General features: G+C 36.9%; 1 protein-coding gene across 11 annotated transcripts in view; it reads right to left on the bottom strand.

Moving 5' to 3' along the window:
- Nucleotides 1-3,119: 3,119 nt before the first annotated feature.
- Nucleotides 3,120-20,881, bottom strand: part of LOC123632965 (muscular LMNA interacting protein) — a 240,116-nt gene continuing 222,354 nt past the window's right edge. For 9 of the 11 annotated variants that reach the window (XM_045543764.1, XM_045543771.1, XM_045543765.1 and 6 more), the window contains 2 exons: nt 14,330-14,383; nt 3,120-3,448 (listed from right to left, as the gene is read on the bottom strand). In XM_045543764.1, the coding sequence (XP_045399720.1) occupies nt 3,443-3,448; nt 14,330-14,383 (60 nt within the window). In that variant the 3' untranslated portion in view covers nt 3,120-3,442. The remainder of the gene's footprint in view (nt 3,449-14,329; nt 14,384-20,881) is intronic. The other 2 variants (XM_045543769.1, XM_045543774.1) reach the window with 1 other exon arrangement.

Genomic DNA, 20,881 nt, shown 5'->3' with positions numbered 1-20,881 from the left:
TTCCCTTCCCTAGCTTATTTCTTCACTTCCTTATTATTGTTTCCAGTGATCACCTCCCAAATTAACTCCTTATACTAAATCCTTACCTTAGAGTCAGCTTCCAGGGGAACCCAAATAAAGATGCAGCCTCAATATCAGTCTATTCCTTATCATCTGCTCCCCTCTCCTTCCTCCTCAGAAACATACGTTGTGCTCCCAACCTCCTTAGAGCACTGAATGCTATACCCACTAACCCAAAAAGCAGCCAATTCTCCATGTTCTCCCCCCAGCCAATGCTATCCCCTCCTGTGTTCAAGCTTTTAAGTCTTTCATCTTTGCTGAGAAGCTGAACAAGTTAATTAGACCATGATGTTCAGGTGCAGCTTGTTTTTGTAGAAATAACACAGTAGGAGAATCAAAAGACCTTGTGCTGGATTTATCATTCACTAATTTGATGACCTCAGTCAAGTAACCCTTCAGGCTCAAGTTTTTCACCATTGTGAAAGTTGCCGGAGTCAAAATGGAGTCACTTAAGGTTAAAAAAAAAAAAAAGAAAGAAACTTACATGCTGGGCAAGGCCAAGAGAGTTCTCATGCCTATATGCCTGATAACAAAATCTATCACAAAGGCTCTGCAAGAAACACAACCTTGCATGAAGGCCATCACAATCTTACACAAAAAATATTTCTGCAAGGACATCTTCCCAGCAACTGCCTGTCCAACCTTGGTGTCACCCTTCTTATTGATCTTTGTAGCCAAAGAAGACAATTATTTCAAAACAACTATGCAATCCTCCTCATTTTTTCCTTTAAAAATATTTGTATTGCTTTACCTTTCTGAATATGCGCACAATTTACTGTGATAGACATATTCCCATTGCAATGTTCTATTCCCAAATAAATATCTTTTAGAGTTTTTCTCTTTGTTATTTAGGTTGACAAATGAAATAAAGACAATTATACTTAGCTGACATCTGCAATGAGTTAAAGAGTATAAAAGTCTTTCAGAATTGGAAAACTTAGGATGAATAGGATACCACATTCAAACAGCCTTCACATTTTAAAAGTTGCCTTAATTAACAGTATAGCATAATGTTTCAAAGCTCGGATCTTCAAAGGTAGAGAGGGCCTTGGGGAAATAAGAGCCCTAAGGTATTTATGGTGGGAATAAGAATGGGTGCACTCATTCTAGAGAGCAATCTGGGAGGATTTAGGCCAATTAAGTACATGCACACTTTAGGATTAAATAATTATAGCCCTGGGTATATATTATATATTCCAGCAAAATTCTTTTTTTTTTTTTTATTTCAGCTCATCATGGGGGTACAAAAGCTCAGGTTACATACATTGTCCATGTCCCACCCATCCCCCTGAGTCAGAGCCTCAAGCGTGTCCATTCTCCAGACAGTGTGCTTGGCACTCACCATGTCCAGCAAAATTCTTATAGAAGTCTGCAGGAGGCACATGCAAGGATGTTTATCACAAGCTGGTGGTATAGGGAGAGGAGACAACCTGAGAGACCAAGGCCAAGTGGGTGAGTAGGCAAAACATGATGCACCCCCACCATGAAGCCATGAGGAAATAATCCTCTAGACATCTACAGAGCAATGTGTATAGAGCTTAAAAACATAGTGCTGAGTAGGACAAAAGGAAACAAGATACAAGCAATACCATTTATATTTATTAAATATATATGCAGATAAAACAATGCATATCTTCAAAACATACATGAGCAAAAGATATACATTAAACACAAAACAATGTGTGCCTATAGCAGGGGAAGGGAAGATAGAAATTGTCATAAACAATGAGCAATCAGCAACCAAGTATGCACAAGAGGGGCTCGCCCAAAATTATGAGCTGGGGAGTGTAACCAAGCCAGCCTTTCACAGCTGAGGTTCAAAAATGAATATATGAATGACCTACAGGAAAAATGATTGAGTAAATGGCTTGATCTTAGAATCAGATTACCCAGATTTGAATTCTACTTCTACGACTTACTAGCTTGATTTAACCATTTGGAAGAGCCTATTCTCACAAACATGAAATATGGGTAATAACATTGCTTACCTCATAGGCTTATTGTGAAGGTTAAATTAAATTCATGTAAAGCACTTGGTGTGGTGCCTGGCTCATGATAAGAGCACAGTGAATGCTGGAAATCATTATTAATAATCTAAAGTGATGCTTCACACAACTTAGCAGATTGGTGGGGAAGTGGTTTTTGTTTGGGGGAGGAGAGATAAGTAGAGAGACTTACTGAGGCTCTTTTGTCCTCTAATACCAATGGAGGAAATGATGAGAACTTTATATTTCCCATTGCCAACTGATGCCTGGTAACAGAACATTCTAAAGTGGCTGTTGGAGAATAAAAGAGCCCAGTTGCTCTTCTGTAGGCAACTCTCCCTACTTTGCCCTGGTATTGGGGTGATAAAACGGTGATTTGAAGGAGCTGTGGCTCAGAACTGCCCCCAAGGGGAACATGGGCTATATACAAGGGGTAAGGTAAGCAGCCTTTACAAAGCCTCCTTCACCACCAGGAGTTCACTATCCAGAACCACTGTGGATTCTTCCTTAATGTGTGTTGTCCTAGGCTTCTCAGATAGGCAGAAGAAGGAAACCACATGGAGGAGACTAGAACAGACTGCTGGGGATGACAGATGGGAAACAAAGTGGACATGACCAATATGGCAGGTATAGGGCGTGCCTCTGATGGGCTTCCAGGACTGTCAGCACAGTGTGGCATTGTTCTATGGTCTCTGCTTTTCCCAAAATTATGGGTAGAAACTGACTCTGAAGTAGCTTTCACTAGGATCATATGGGGATCATCAGAGAGACAGTGGGATCCGAGATACTCCAGTAACACAATGCTCATCCTTACAAGCTGTGTCTGGCACACAGTCTGTCCCAGCATCTCAGAACCCCATCAGTACAAGAAGGCAATGTGTGCTAGAAGAAATACCAACTTTCTCATGTGTGAGATCTCCCTAGTGAACCTCTGAATATCAGCATCCCCTGCAAGCGGGCAACTTTTTTTAAAGTTGTGGGGTCTTTTACATGTAAAAAAGTGAAGCAAAAGGGAAATAAAACCTGATTCAGTTAGTAATGTACGCATTAAATAAAACTAGTATTGAAACACAGTCACAGCCATTCTTTTATTTACCCATGATTCTTCTTTATTTGGCTGCTAAATATAGGGGGCACGTTAGTATTGCTGTCAGCTTAATAGAAGGCATTAAAGGCTTGAACAGTGGTGCAAGAAGCTGTAGGTAAATCTCTCCTATGCTGGGTGTTAGAGTATTGTGATGCTATATGACTGTAGCAAACGTTATTTGAGTTCTGCTGCATTGCAGTTTACAAAGGGATCACTCATTCTGGAAAAAACAAAAGTTAAATCTAGCAATGGTTAGCACCAGCATTCCCAAAAACTTCAGCAGACGATGTTTTCAGCTTCTGCTCCAGCTTCATTGCTGCAAAATAAGAGAAAACAGTAGGTTGACTGAGATGAATAAATTCAGAAAAAAATGCCTTAAAATTATCCATTAATATTTGGGCATAGAATCTTATGCAAAAAAGAAATGGTTTATACTGTAATAGGAAAAATTTGTTTTTTTCCCTCAGTAACTGCTTCCTTTCTGCATTATCAATGGCATGATAAAGACATGCAGCTATACCTTCACATCACACTCCGATCTCTTGAGAGCTCAGCAGAGCAGAGTGGCTTCCTACAAGGAGTCAAGATGGTTTTGAGAGGCTGGTGCAGCCTTAAGAAACAGCACTGCTATATCACACACACACCCTTCGCCCTTCAGTTACTTTGCTGCTGCTTTACCTTAACTTTAGCATCGTAGCATCTAAAACAAGGAGGCAAAGTGAATAGGGACTGGATTCAGTCCAAACTTCCGCAAAATGGAACATTACAAAAGACAGAGACAGCAAAGAATCTCTTGCTTTTTCTTCACCTATTGATTCCCTTGGCTTTGTAATGTTGCTATGTGCTAGGGGAGTGATTCCAATAACTTCTTTATCCATTCAATCTCTGTGTGTTCCTATGTGATAGGGTTAGACTGTCTGGAACAGATAAGATAAACCCAACAGAATAGAGATGGGTGTTAGCAACTATGAAGGCAGATAATACAAAGGAAAGTATAAAAGAAAGCATCAGAGATGAAGCAAGACGAGAAATTTAGTTCTAATACCTGACTCTGATAGAACAATGTGATAGAATGATACCAATGGAGGAAATGACCAGAACTTTTCATTTCCAGATGCCAACTCATGGCTGACAAAGGAGCATTCCAAAATGGGAAATAAAGGAGATCTGCTGCTATTCTGTAACTCTGCCTGCTTTTGCCTGGGCCAGATCATGGGGTGAAGAAGCAGTGGTCTGAGAGAGCCATGGCTTAGAGCTGGCTCCTATACGAAAGGGGCATGGCAAGGCCAAGCAGCTAAGCAGGATTGTGAAACACGGACACATTCTGCATTATAGGAGAAAGTGCACTTTTAGACTAGAAAGAGGAGACAGACAAAATGCACTAAGACAAGGGGGTAGCTCCATTACTGGCCTTAGAAAATCAATAATCATAAAATAAGAAGTAAGCTGTAGTTTCCATCATCTGGAATTCTCTGAAGCTTTAGATTAAAGGGAGAAAATGACTCAATTACATCTCCTCCTTAACTTTTCCAACAAATAAAAACTACCATGAATTTGATTTTCCTGAAAGTACTAACATTTACTAGTTAAAATTATAAGAAATTTAAAGAAATTGTCAGATTGTCACCATAATGCTTGGATCCCATTTAGCAGAGAATGAAATTAAGACTCAGGAAGATTAAGGATCACACTCAAGGCTACGTTACTCCAAATTAAATCCCAGGTCATTCAGTGTTTTCTATTTGTTTTTGTTGTTCACGGAGGCATTACGTATTTATCTTAGTCGTACTAAAACATATGTTGAGTCTGGTTTGTGAGATGGTAAAGTCTCTGACACCAGAAGAGTTTAAACAGAAGATATATAAGCATACATGTCATAGACAGGATTATCACATTAAATAAAATATGGAGCTAAATGCCCTCTAAGTTTCCTTTCAGATATAAAATTTTATAATTACATGGATAATTAAGTCAGCTTGAGGAGGATAAGGTAGTTCATCCCCTGGCATCATGCTGGCAAACTTCGGCACTATTTCTCAGCTCTTCCTGAACCCACTGGCAGATCAAAGTAATGTTTGGCACCACAATTTAGCAGCTGCTTGGAAATGATATATTATTCTATGACAGGTAGAGCCATCATTTTAGACATTTTGTGAAGTTTTTGCTTTGCTTTGCCAATCTCAGTATACAGGTGAGGAGCTAAATAACTTGGGCAAAGCAAAGGTGAACATTTAAGAAAGATGGGGATCATTCGATAAATAAACAAATTTTATTTTCAGCTAGAATCCTGGCAGTTAAGTTTCTGTATTTTATCGTATTGCCAATTGAATAACATACTTATTTTAGATATAAGTAAGAAAGAACTTAAGATACTTTGAAAATCTTAATTCTGAACAGAGTAAAATTTAAATTTTTTTACTGTTATTTAGAGTTAACTTTGGGTAATAAGTGATGTAGTCTTGTGAAACTTTAAGCCAATGTTACAGACAGCTATTTTTTTTAAAGAATGTGCTGTGTAAATCGGTTTTTCAGTTCCTTTTAGTGCAAAACCAAATATGCATACTCTTTCCTCCAAAATGAAAGCAAAATTATCGACATATATATTCTTATAAATATAAAACCACACTTTGTGTATCCAGAACAAAAAGCCATTTCTAAAAAATGTATATCATCATAATATTATTAAATGCTACATATTAATTTTTTCTGAAAGATTTTTAATGTGTTTTATACATTTATGTAACTATTAACCTTAGTATAAAAACACAAAATCTGGTATAAGAATTTATTATCCATAAGCCAGAAGCTATAAAACATTCAGTAATTAAGGTCCTGTAAAGGTACCGTGATAAAGAATGCAGGTATAAAGGACTCTAGAGAGTAGACCCTTGAATGTAGGGTTAAAACCACGTGACATCTGGATGACCTGAGTTCCACATAATTATTAACCCCAATCTTACTGTTTTGTTTGTTTCTCTTGAAAAATTAGAAATAGTCTTCCCAAGCCACCACACAGAGGAGTTGTAAATCCTTCTAATTCCTGACTTCTGCTCAGCTTTACAATGACTCCCTGCAATACAGAACCCACCTATAATCTATTGAGATGACCTTGAAAGAAAGACTCCAAAATTATCAAACCCCCACCTCTCCTATAGTAGATCTAATTGAGTTCCTAGAAAAGAAAATGAGACCTCTTTCTTTTTATTGGCTACTTCAGAATCAGACTCTCAAATTTTAGTTCTGATACTTGCCAACCAAGTATAAGAACAAATGGAAATTAAAAATAAGAGGCTTAATTCTCCCTGTTGAATAAAGGGAAAGAGATTTCCCTCCCCCTCCTTTTTCTTAGAGCTTTTGCTTTAGAAAATTTGTCATTGTAAGTACATTCTCCTCTCTCTGAAATATATAAATCCTTTTGAAAACTAGGTGGGCTCTTTGTCAACACAGGAAAGTCTTTCTCAAGGACTTGGGCACAATCTCCTTTGAATGTAAACAACCAAGGAAGACAGCATCCCTATCTCCTAGTTTCCAGGGAGTAAAAGACCCTAACTTTAGCTGATACCTGGCTGGCTCCAAGTTGTAAAACCATCTCTGGTCCTAAAGATACGAGTTTATTTTTCCTTCGTGTAAAGCCAGATATGGATGCTCACCCCAAATTCCAGGTGAATTTAGGATAAGCTATGTGTAATAAATGGTGCTGTCAATTTTTCTTACTTGAGGACAAATTTAATTATTGTTTATCTTGAGAACTTGTGTATAATGTGTTGTACCTGCTTGGCTATATGAAGAGTGAGATTTCTTCCTGTCTTTGCAATTTCTTAGCAGTTTGCCTGTGATATACATCACATTCTGGTTTAATGTTTATTCAATTATAAAAGTTTTTTATTTCACCACTACCTTTGTAAAGAGGATTCTTGGGTTGGCAAAACGATATTTTTTAATTGCATTTCCCCAACACAGGCTGGGGCTTACAACACAGGAGAGTCGTTTTGATGGGTTCATTGCTGCCAAATCTGGGGGTAGAAATGTCCTTCCCTTTGTTATTTCCTTGCCCACCTGGGTGCCTGGGGAAGGTGGCTATCCATTCAGGTGTCTGTATTAGGTGTCTTTATTTTTATAAGACAAATTTACTCTGGCCCTGTAGCCAGTTGTCTATCAAAACATATAAATCTTCTTTTAATTAGCAGATAATAAATATCCAGATTCCAAGTTCTTGCCTGTGATTATAACCTTGAACTCTCAGCAATCCCAGATTTATCAAGGCTTGATTTTGAGAAATAATATTTTTGGGAAATTGTCTGAAGGGACTAGAGTGGGACTATTTCTCTTCATAATTTTATTTTTAGCCTCGAATCAAACCAGAAAATAAGAGTAGCTACCATGAACAAGTCACTTATTTTCTCTTTTCTATGTTCTCTACTGAAGAATAAAAGTAGAGGAATGGGATGCTTGATTTATAAGGTTAGAACCATAGGCATCAGTAGAGTTTCTGAAATTTAAGATAAAATGTACACAAAAAGCTTATATACCACTAAAGTAGCAAATCAGTCATAGTCACCTTGCTAGGTGAATTGTTACCTTGCCAACCCTTAAATGTTTATCAAAAATCTACAAAGAGAAGGAATAAGAAAACAGAAGAATTTGCCTAGTGTGTGTTTTATAGGCAGCTAGTGAATGATTAGCTCTCCAGTTGTGCTAATAACAAGTGAATCTTAAAGGTCAGAATCAAATGCATCTAATCATATTCTTGGAAATCAACTGGCCCTCAAGCTGAAACTAAAATACAGTAGTCGTAGGGCTGCATGTAGCAGGTGATTCAAAGAGTGTCAGGTGATGCAGAGTGTCAGGTGATGCAGAGCAGCAAGTCTGTTTATATCTCATTCTCCAATATGACTTTTGCAATTAAGCCTACAGAAATAGAAGTGAGTTATAGAACGGTTGTGGATAAAAGAGTTGCTGAACCCACAAGACATGAAAAATATAATCAGAAATAATTGTTGCTATTAGAATTTAATTTTCCTCTAAGTAATTCAATGCAGAAATCATTTATCTCAGGCAGGGAGTATGCTTAATTATTCACCTACCTGGAGATTACTGCGTTGCTGTGAACAGTGAAAATATATGAAAGTGCTGTTCATTAAAAATTGATTAGCAAGCTGATGCAATGGTCAAATAGATTATTTAGGGATCTCATCTGCTTATACGAGGGTTCACCAGTGGCCATATATTTTAAGTATCATATAAAGTACACATAAAACATTGAAGGCATACGCTAATTCCCCAGACTCAACTTGTACCAAATGCTGTGCCTAGCCCCGGTCTAAACAGTTTCCAAACCTTGTGTGGAATGTCTAGGAAAATTGAAATAAAGTATTAGGTTTTACTAAGGAAATTATAGTGACTCTCACCATAGAACAGATCTCTCAAAATTAATCTATGACAAGTTAAAGCACATATTATTCCTTTATGCCACTGGACAGAAATTTGCAAACCAAATTTTTATTAACTAAGAGCATTCACTAAAATAAAATATTTTACCAGCCTCTTGCTTTTACTTTCTATTTTTTGTTTTCAGAGTTTAATAACTGATTGGATTGGCTTTCCTAGACTGCCAATGAAGGAGCTATAATTTGAGGATCTCAACTCTTGGTGCACATTTGAATCACCGGGAGAGATTTTAAAGCATACCAATGTCTTTGCCCACCTCCAGAGACTCTTGATTTAAGTTTCCTGGAGTGGATTCTTGCTATTGGTGTGTTTTAAAAGTCACTACAATTCTGAGATATGCTCCTCCTATGCCTCGTTTGTTGAGGGTTTGCATCATGAGAGGGTGCTGGATTTTGTTGAATGCCTTTTCTGCATCTATTGAGATGATCATATGGTCTTTGTTTTTGCTTTTGTTTGTGTGGCAAATCACATTTATTGATTTACATATGTTGAACCATCCCCGCATCCCTGGGATGAAGCCCACTTGGTCCTGGTGGATTATTTTTGTGATGTGCTATTGAATTCAGTTTGCTAGTATTCTGAGGATGTTTGCGTCTACATTCATAAGGGATATTGGTCTATAGTTTTTTTGTCATGTCCTTTCCTGGCTTTGGTGTCAAGGTGATACTGGCATCATAGAATGAGTTGGGGAGGATTCTCTCCTTTATAATATTATGGAATTATTTCTGTATTATGTGTACCAGGTCTTCCTTATAGGTCTGATAGAATCAGTTGTGAAGCAATCTAGTCCAGGACTTTTTCTTTTGTTTGGAGATTTTTTATTACTGTTTCAATCTCAGTGTTCATTATTGGTCTGTTCAGGAGTTCTATTTCTTCCTGGCTGAGTCCTGGGAGGTTGTGTGTTTCCAGGAACTTGTCCATTTCCTCTACATTCTCTAGTTTATGTGCATAGAGATTTACATAGTATTCATGAATGACGTTCGCTATTTCTTTGGTATCAGTTGTAATGTCATCTTTTTCTTTTCTGATTGAGTTTATTTGGGTCCTTTCTCTTCCCTTCTCTTCTTGGTTAATCAGGCAAGAGGTCTATCAACTTTATCTTTTCAAAGAACCAATTTTTGTTTTGTTAATCCTTTGTATTTTGTTTTGTTTTCCAATTCATTTAGTTCTGCTCTGAGCTTTGTTATTTATTTTCTTCTGCTGGATTTGAGTTTGATTTGTTCTTCTTTTTTGAGCTCTTTGAGGTATGACATTAGGTTATTAATTTGTGATCTTTCTGTCTTTCGGATGTAGGCATTTAAGGCTATGAATTTTCCCCTGAGGAATGCTTTTGTTGTGTCTCATAGATGTTGATAGTTTGTGTCCCTTCTGTCATTCAGTTCAAAGAACTTTTTGATTTCCATCTTGATTTCACTTTTGACCCAATAATCTGTTCAGCAGCAGGTTGTGTAATTCCCATGACTTGGTGTATGTTTGAGTATTCCTCTTGTGATTGATTTCTGGTTTTATCTGGCTGTGGTGTGAGAAGGTACATGATAGGATTTCTACTTTTTTGAATTTGTTGAGACCTGTTTTTTGACCTAAGATATGACCAATATTGGAGAATGTCCCATGTGCTGCTGAGAAGAATGTGTATTCTGTAGTTTTGGGGTAGAATGTTCTGTAAATGTCTATTAGGTCCATTTGATTTAAAGTATAGAAGCCACATATGACAAACCCACAGCCAACATCATATTGAATGGGGAAAAGTTGAAAGCACTCCCACTAAGAGCTGCAGCAAGACAAGGATGCCTGCTGTCACCACTTCTATTCAAAATAGTACTGGAAGTCCTAGCCAGAAAAATTAGGCAAGAGAAAGAAATAGTGTTCAAATCAGGAAAGAGGAAGTCAAACTATCACTCTTCACTGATGATATGATCTTTTATCTAGAAAACCCCAAAGATTCCACCAAGAGTCTTCGGGATTGATAAATAAATTCAGCAAAGTCTCAGAATACAAAAATCAATGTATACAAATCAGTAGTATTTCTATATACCATAACAATCAAGCCAAGAGTTAATTCAGAGACTCAATACCACTCATAATAGCTACAAAGAAAATAAAATACCTCGGAATAACTTAACCAAGAAGGTGAAAGATCTCTACAAAGAGAACTATAAAACTCTGAGGAAAGAAATCACAGAGGATACAAGCATATGTAAAAACATAGGCTCATAAATAGGTAGAATCAACATTGTCAAAATCTCCACACTACCCAAAGTGATTCACAAATTCAATGTAATCCTCATCAAATTACCAATGTCTTACTTCACAGATCTAGAAAAAATAATTCTGTGCTTCATTTGAAACCAGAAAATAGCCCGAATGGCCAAAGCTATCTTAAACAGAAAGAACAAATCTAGAAGCACCACATTATCAGACTTTATACTACAAAGCTATAGTAACCAAAACAGCATGGTATAGGCACAAAAATAGACACACAGGCCAATGGAACAGAAAAGAGAACCCAGATATAAAACCATCTACCTACAAGTAGCTGATCTTTCACAAAGTAGAAAACAGCATACACTGGGACTAAGAAACCTTATTCAATAAATATTGCTGTGTAAATTGGATAACCACATGAAGAAGAATGAAACAGAACCCCTACCTCTCACCACTCACAAAAATTAATTCAAGATGGATAAAAGACATAAATCTAAGTCATGAAACCATAAGAATTCTAGAGGTAAATGTAGAAAAAGTTCTTTTAGATATTGGCCTAAGCAAAGAATTTATGACTAAGACCCAATGGCAATCACGGGTACAACAAAAATTAATAAATGGGATTTGATTAAGCTAGAAGGCTTCTCGGCACAGCTAAGGAAACAATCAACAAAGCAAACAAACAACTTACAGAATGGGAGAAAATATTTGCAAGCTATTCATCCAAAAAATGGCTAATATCTAGATTTTACAAAGAACTCAAGCAAGTGAGCAAGAAAAAAAAAAGTGAGAATGAACAGAAGCTTCTAAAAAGAAGAAAGACAAATGGAAAATAAACATATGAAAAAATACTCAGCATCAGTAATCATCAAGGAAATGCAAATTAAAACCACAATGAGATATCACTTTACCCCAGTTAGAATGGCTTTTATTAAAAAGTCCAAAAACAGATGCTGGCATGGATGCAGAGAAAGGAATGCTGTTGGTGGAACTGCAAATTAGTACAACCCCTATGAAAATCAGTATGGAGATTCCTCAAAGAACTAAAAGTAGACCTACCACTCAATCCAGCAATCCACTATTGGATACCTACCCAAAGGAAAAGAAGACTTTTCATCAAAAAGGCACCTGTACCCAAATGTCTATTGTAGCACAATTCACAATTGCAAAGATTTGGAATCAACCCAAGTGCCCATCAATTCATGAGTAGATTAATAAAATATGGTATATGCATACCATGGGGTCCTCCTTACCCATAAAAAAAGATGAATTAATGCATTTTGCAGCAATTTGGGTGGAACTGGAGACCATTCTCCTAAGTGAAGTATCTCAAGAATGGAAAAACAAACATCACATGTACTCACTATTAAATTGGAACTAACTGATGAGCACACATGTTCACAAAGGGGAGTAACATTCAGTGGAAATCAACCAGGGAAGAGTACTACTCAATAAGAAAAATAGCACCATACCAGTGGATAAATGCATAAGATAATGCATAAACAAAATAGATAAAAATAAACACAAAACCAACAGAAGAAATACAGAACTTTTAAAATGCAAGTTAATATGAAAAAAGACTTCCCCTTTTAAATTGGCAAAAAATTTAAAATATGATTTTAAAAGAGATAAATATTTGGATTATATAGATAGAAATTTAGATAAGTATCTTTATCTAAATTAAAAATCTTACTAATTTAGATTAATTTAGATATTAGCTGGAGTAGAGTGCTGACGTGCTCACAGCTCTAGGCAGTCAGATCTGGAGTCAATTTCTGATTGTGCAGACACTTTCCAGCTACTTCACTTCAAGCAATAGACTGATTTCCCTTATCTCCAGTTTCCTCATCTGTAACATGAATAATAATAGTCTTTAACTGATCATGTTTTGTGAAGGTACAGTAAGATAAAATGCATTGCACTGTTTCTAACATATAGTAACTTCTCAATAAATTTGTAATTATAATAATTCTCAGTGCTGGCAAGAGTACATGGAGGCAGGTATTATAACACACTCTTGATAGAGTGAATTGCTGTAATTTTTCAGGACAGCAAATTGCCTGTATGTGTCAAAAGTCTTCCATACGTCCATACTCGTAGACTCAATAATCCTATTTTTGAAATAGTATCTTAAAAAGTAATCAAAGATGTGGGTAAGGGTAGAAATACATACCTATTCATAATACACCTTTATATTTTGATGACTAATGTTATAGTAGAAAGCCACATTCATTTTATATGATAGAGGTTTTAAATTTGCAGATAGGAATATCAATTTATGAATAGTGGATAGTATGTCCTAAGTTGTGGAAAATATGCTTTGAAAAATAAAATTCAGATTTTATTTGAAATTTTCTTGTTCCTACTTCTCTTGTGTATTATACTTGTTTTTTCTAAACTTGGAGGCTGCAAAATTAAGCATACTTCGTATGTGAGGGTATCTAAAATGAATGTGTAAGCTCACGCATTCCCTTCTTAAGGATAAGTTTTTTAAAATCATTTTTTTCTCTCATTTTTCCGCTTTATCTTAGAGGATGTAGAAGAAAAAAAAATTGTTCAATTATTCTTGCTTTTGATGAACACAAAATTAAACTATAGAGGGAATATTTCTTTAAAGAATTTTTTCTTTATCTCTATGGTATGGCATTTATAAAAATAAAAGGAGGGCTCTTTTTTTCATTTACTTTTTGTTAGCTCAAAACATGAAAGTGGGTAAATATTTACATGAAATTCCGAGTCCATGATTGAGCTGGTATGCTTTGGTCTCGAACTCCTGACCCCAAGTGATCCTCCCACCTCGGCTTCCCAGAGTGCTAGGATTACAGGCGTGAGCCACCATGCTTGGCTTTGAGCTGGTATGCTTTTGTCTATGTGTTGCACTCCATATGCAAAATTCAGTTGGTGAAGGTGGGGAGGTGCTCCGTGAGCTGAGCAGTCATCCTCCAATGAACTGAAACTGAGATACCATGACATACTGTGACTCTGACCCAAAAAACATACCATATGGATTATGAGACACCCATTGACTCTCTAGAGAAAGAAGACAACAGTGATTTTACATATGAACTCAAAGAAAAAATCACAAAGACAGACACTAGGGACAGAAGGAGTTGGTTTGTGGTTAAGATGCAACACACATGGGGAACTCTAGTGCCACCCTCCACACTGAGAGGTAGCAAGAATTCATTTATTTCACTATCAAATCCTTCTGACTAACACAGAGTGGACCAGTTAGTCGTAATTCTTTAGAAACAAAGCATGATAGCTGGGGATTGGTGGCATAAGCCCGTAGTCCTAGCTACTCAGGAGGCTGAGGTGGGAGGATCACGTGAGCCCAAAGAATTCGAGGAAACGGTGAGCTGTGATCACACCATTGCTCCCCAGCCTGGCTGACAGAGTGAGACACTGTCTCTAAAAAAAATAAAAAACCAAAGCATGATTTTATTAACATTTAAAAAAATAAGATTGGTTTATTTTTACAATCTAATATCACATGGAAATGGAGAAACAGAAAACTACATCCCCAATTGTATCTTACATTTACCTCTTTGGAATCGAGAGTTTCATGTTCAGGAATAGCCACCATTGGATGACTCAGCTTCACAGAAAAGGTGCCCAGGATATAATCAGGAGTAGAAGTGAGGAGAAATAAATGTTTAAATTTTATTTAAATAGATAATTAGACAACGACATAAGTATATTGTTGCAGATAATAGTAGATTCTACCAAGGGTAAACATTAAGATTTGATTGTCATTAAAAAACAAAGGAAGATATTTACTTTGAGCATAAGGCCATATCTTATTTATTTGTGTGTCACACATAAACTCTAACAGTGCTTAACACAGACCATCATTAATTATCTATTGAAGGAATGAATTGTCAAAATATACTGATAGATTTCACAGACAGGAAACAAAATTAAACTTATGTGTTTCAACCCTCACACATAGGCCTCTAATGAAAAGCTCTAAGGCAAAAGCAACAAATCATATTCAGATCCACAGTAAATGTAGATGCATCCACAGATAGTCAATACTTACTGGGAATGTAAAATAGTGTGCATTGTTGTGAATATTAATAATCTCAATACACAGGGACTTCATAAACATTGCAGTCTCACCAGATGATGTTATTATAATGTAATTTACAACACAGTGACATTTAAACAGAAGGGAATTTCTTTTATGTGGGAATTTTTATTATTGCATGGGCCTTGTGAGCTCTACTATACATACACTTAAACTTATTAAGATAGAAGAAAGTCATCAATATGCAGGAAAGAGAAACAGACTAGGGGATACACACCAAGAGGAGGGGAGATCAATCGTTTGTAATGAAATCTGTTTACCCCTTTCTGGTATTCACCATCTTTCCTCACTCCCACATTAAGGTAACCACGGACCCAGTTACTAGGAACATTCCTTATTTCCGCTATTGCCCTGGGCAAATCAGAGCTACTGAAATGATTGGAACTCTTTCATGCTCAACAGGGTCCTGAGTTGGGCAATAAATCAACGGGACACTGACCAAATCCTAATCCTCCAGAGCGATCTGGAGGAGCCCAGTAATTTAGCCTGGCCCAGGAAGGACTCCAGCTCTGGCTGCTAAGGAAGCCAAGGAGGTCTCCACCTGACATTTCCTCAGGCTTCCCTCTGTCCCAGCAGACTTCTAAGAATGGAGACTGCTTTCATTTAAAATTATAGCTTCACTAAATCCTGACTCTTACACTCTGTTCCCAACTATGAAAACCTCTCGGTATCATAACATCAGGACTCCTTCTAGCTGCCTGAGACCACTGCTTTTAACAGAAGCATAATCTGGTCCCAGAACCAACTAGAGATCTAGTTTCTGGTTCCCAGAAAGCAACAAGAAGCACCTATTTCTCCTATTCATCAGAGTCTCCTGAGATCCTAAGCGTGGCTTAGAATTGGACCCTAAATACTGCTTCAAACTTTAAACCCAGGCAATTGGTCTTGGAGATGGCAGATACTTTAGTACACTTAGGTTAAGTGATACAATATTTAGAAGAATTGTCAGGGTTTGTACAATGTCAAATTTCCATTCTCCCAATCTCCTAAAATAGGCAAGAAGAATTATCTAGAATTTTTAAAATCTTGGTAATACCCCAATAAAATATTTAGCTGAAATTGGAAAAGCAATTGAGTCATTATGTGATGTTTAATTTTACATTCCATTCCTTCTCTCCAATATAGGTAATTTTAATCCATTAATTTTAACCCATTTCATTTTAATCTTGAATTTCAAAAACTATGTATTGATTATCTTAATTAACAAAAGAGAACAGAAAGTAATTGATCCTAATTAATTAGTGATCACTAAGTCATTTACATTTGGCTTTGGAATGCTTTCTTTTGTTTATAAACTTTTAGCACAGTAGGTATGCTTTTTTCTTATTATGAAGCTGACTGAAAGTGCAATATTGATATCTTGTGAGGATTTATGGGCTCGGCCATAATAATTTATTATGCATGCACATGACAAATTCTTTGTATGCATTTGTTCTTTTAGTTTTCACAACACCTGGCAAGGTGAGCACTAATACTGCCCTGTTTCACAGATGAGGAAACTAAGGCACAGGGAGGTAGAATAACTTGTTCAAGATCCAAAACTAGTAAGGGAAAGAGCCGTGTTGGAATGTGGGGTTCCAGTTTCAAGAGATTGTGCTCTCAGAGCAAGTGTGAGGTGGTAATGTGCCCCTAGGAAGATACGCAGGAAAAGAGAGAAGGGAAGATGAGCAGAGACACAGAGGAAAGGAGTGAAGTATGACATTTAGCAAAGGGAAAAACCATGCACTAAGGTCAAGAGCATCTTATTCAGAGACCAGAAGCAGTTCAGGGGTGGCTGGTGTAGCTATGGGAGGTCACACAGGAGACACAATGCAGTGGAACTCAAATGGCACATGCCACATCTGAGCTTTATTCTCCTAGGGAGTGAGAATTCACTGAAGTACTTTAAGCAAGAAGGGGCATGTGTGGTCAAATTTTTATTTCAAAAAATGTTACTGCAGCTGATGTGCAACATAGGGATGGCGGGCAAGGAGGAGGGGTGGGAGCTGGAAGATATTTAAGTGAGCCATGAGGGACACAGAGGTTGGGAGTATGGGAGAAGGAAGGAAGCAAGGAAGGGAGGGAAGCAAGAAGCATAATAAGAAGAAGGTTTAAATGAAAATATTGTCTCAGAAATTAGAATAGACTCAAGGTTTCAGAGTGACTTTAGCCCTCCTACTCTCTAGGATGAGCAAAGAAGCAGCAGGGAGACATATTGATATTTTCTTGATTAAAAAAGAAAAATTGGGAGACGTTCGGGAGATACAACGTTGAATGCTAAATAGTCTCTGCTGAATGCAGAGATGTTGTAATGCGTAGGGACTACAGATGTTAAGTGGGGAGAACAATAAAACATGGTAAGAAAATCCTGCCAGTCAGAATGGAAACAGTGAAATTAAAATATTAAAATAAGTTCTCCATAGGGGAATGGCTTGCTCTCCAGAGAGTAGGTGAATACTGAAGGACAGAGAGAGTCATCTAAGCCAGTTTCTTTAGTGCTAAGTGTTCTGGAAAACAAATTACCCATTTTGCCTCAAAGGAAAAAAAAAACTGAGAAGTTACTACCTTTGTCATCAGAGCATTATTCAATATAGAAGGATGAATGAAGTGGAAAGCTCAGGCAAAATGAGACCAAACATACTTTCATCCTGGATGGAGAGTCCAGTCCTAGACATTGTATGACATATTAATTAGAATTTTGCTCACTCACCGCTTGTTGATTGTTCTTGTTTATAAAAACATTCTGTTGATTTTTATTCCACTCTTGATCACCGCTGTCACTAAACTAACATAAAGCCTGTGAATGTTTGTTAGCAGTGTGGGCCTTTGTCATAAATGTCACTGCTTCTCCAGAGGTAATATAAACTATGCCAACGAAGACAAAGAGATCAAATACCCTCACACCAACCAGAGAAATAAGAACCCAACAACTAGAAAAAAAAGAAAATATGAAAAATGTGGTTAAGTCCGTTAACCAGACCTTTAATGTACGTGGGGAATGGAATTCAAAACTCTAGCTTCGGTGAAACAGTTCTCTCTTCTTGCATGAAGATAAAGTAGGTTTTCTTAACTGCCAGAAATTATGAAACTTACAAAGTGTTGCAGGAAGTTTTAACATTTTAAAATCACCAAGGGTGCTCCATATTCTGTCCAGAATTCACTTCTTTGGAACTGTTTCTTTGTTCAATCACATTCTCTTGCAAATCCCCTTCATGCCATTTGTCTTCAGGAATCTGTTCCTTCTACTTCTGTCTCTGCACTTAGATTTATGAACTACTCAAGTTGGAATGCAACCTTCTTAGGAATGTCTCTCAGAAGTAGACATGACAAATTATTATAGCAATACCCACATCATTAAATACTGTCTGTTTCATAAGGATAATATTATCACTATGAGAATAGAAGCCATCAGAAGTCATGGATTGTGTGTTACTCATTTTTAGGTTTTCTGTACCTGGCACAGGGCCCACCTAGCACAGAGTAGACACTAAATGAGTACTGAGCGAATAAATGAATGAAAGAAACAATGAATGAAATGGTTAGAGAAAAGAAAGAGAGTTTTTTGACTTGTAAAATTAAAGAATTCTGAATTACTCAAGAATTAGGAAGTATTAATATTTACTGCATTCCTCAAGGTATCCTCATTTTTATGAGACTTTGCAAACTAGAAATCCTTCAGGTAGAACTATTGTATAAGGGAGTTCTGTTTGATCCTCATAATTCTTTTGCTTTAAAAAATAATTAAATTCAGTTATCAGTGTTTAAGTCCACAGATTCCACCTGAAGGTTTGTATTTCTGGTTTCTCTTGAACTATTCAAAGATCTTGCAACACTAACCTCTGAATTATCTGGATCTGGGTAGCAGCCTGACCCTTTTAGAAAAAGCTAAACATCACCATGTCAACACAGTCCCCACCATGCCTAGTAGGAGGAGGCCAACAGTCATCTATTGTCACGATTGTACATATATATCCGCTTGCTGCATTCATTCTGGAGATCTGCCTGGCCCAACAAGGTATTTGAGTTTTTAATCCCTGATTTCCAACAAACCATAGTGCCCTGGAAGCACCCAGGAAATCTTGCCAATTTTAGATGCTGGTGTAGTAGGTGTTGGGAGGAATGTGAGATTCTGCATTTCTAACAGGTTCTCATCTCAGATGATGCTGACACTACCACAGGTTGAGCCGTGAAGGCATAGCCAATATCTTTGCATGAGTTGATGGCATTGATATGTTTCAAACATCTATCTATTCACAACTGAAATTAACTATATGCAAAATGTCCTACTCAATTAAGTTGTACTGCAGTTGTAGAATTACATAATTTACTACAGATCTGTTTATTAAGTACCTGCTAATGCATCAGGCACTTTGCCAGATGTTAGGAATATAACAGTGGAAAAACAGACATTATTGTCCCCACCATTGGAGACTGTATCATCTAGTGGGAGAGACAGATATTAATTACATGATCAGGAATAAAGAGATACAAACACAAAACAGTGCATCAGGAAATAAAAGTCCTGAGTACTACAAGTTTTCATAACAGATAAATCTGACCTAGTCTAGAAGGATGAAGGCGTATTTTCTGAAAGAGCTGAAATCCAAAAAGTATTACCTAACAGAGCTAATGGGTATGAAGAGTGTATATGGGGAGAAAATTCAGAGTGAATGGGCAAAATGAGCAAGAGAGACAGAGCATGTCAGGAGCTGAGGCCAGAGAATTACTGTGTAGGTATTTTCATGCATCAACTCTACTTGAGATTCAAAGAAGTAAGCCCTTGCAAATGCTTATTAACTGAATGAACACTGTAAAACATGAGTTTGTTTCATTTCCCCAAAAGACTACAAGCTGCTTGAGGATAAGGCTCCTCATATCCTAGATGTTGTGCACCAAACACTAGCTGATTGATTTCATTGCTCCAAGATCCTATGCCTTGGAATAAAACATAGACAGTGCTCTGGGTTTTTCTCTAATGAGGCCAGTTCATGATATGTGCTATGAGAAAAAAGCTGCTTTCTATGATAGAAACAGGATACTCCTATCAAAAAGACAATTGACTGTATGTCTTAAAGAGTTTAATCTGCATTAGCCCAAATATTTAAAAGATATCACAGGAAAACATCAGTAGCTAAAATACTTATATTTAGAATTTAAAAGGACGGCATCTATTTTTGGTGATGCCCAAAGGTTTACAAGTTTGTCTATCTCACTAATTTCCTAGGTGACTGGGGGAAAATCACTTCATGTCTGGGCCTCAGTTTCCTCATCTTTAAAGTCTGGGCCTTAACTAGATGAGTTTCAGTTCCTCTTCTACTTGAATAATTCATTGGTTCTTTGATGCTCAAGCAAAAAAAAAAAAAAACCTATTTATTGATAATAATGCTGCTTCAGAAAACAAAAAGTTCTTGTCTCCTGTACTGATCCACAGCCGAGGTAGAAGTTATGCCTATGCTGATGGGAAAAATAAACTCCCCAGAGAATCTTAGCTGGGATCCTTAACATCAGTTCTTAGTTCTTCTAACTTTTTCCTGACATGAACTTTTATAAACACTATTAAGTTTCACAACATTCCTTTGTGCATTCCCTGAGTGTTACATGTTCAGTTGATAATACATATTAATTGATATATATCAGTTGAAATGCACATAAATTGTTTTATAAGCTCACAGAACATTCACTGTTGAGTGCTAGCCATTATTGTTGTTAGATTAGAGTTTCGATTCTAAGAACACCAGTAAGAAAACAAAAGAATTTTCTGCTCTTATCTTTGTAATAGATCTGAGATATGGCTGAAAATTCCCAAATTATACTATTTATATTCTTGGACTTTCCTCATCCATCCCAGGAGGCAGAGACTTGGGCCATGGTAGAATTCCTTCCTCCAAAGAACACTTTCTAAAGGAGAGTGTAATGGAATTTTTTAATATCCCCTGTATGTTCAGCTTGTTTGAAAACAAATACCCCATCCTTTTGTGTACTCACATTTTTCATCTAGAGTTGTTTCTTTCTCAACTAGAAAAACCA

Source organism: Lemur catta, chromosome 2, assembly GCF_020740605.2.
Source record: "Lemur catta isolate mLemCat1 chromosome 2, mLemCat1.pri, whole genome shotgun sequence".
Lineage (NCBI taxonomy): Eukaryota > Metazoa > Chordata > Mammalia > Primates > Lemuridae > Lemur > Lemur catta.
This window is presented reverse-complemented; position numbering and strand designations above follow the sequence as displayed.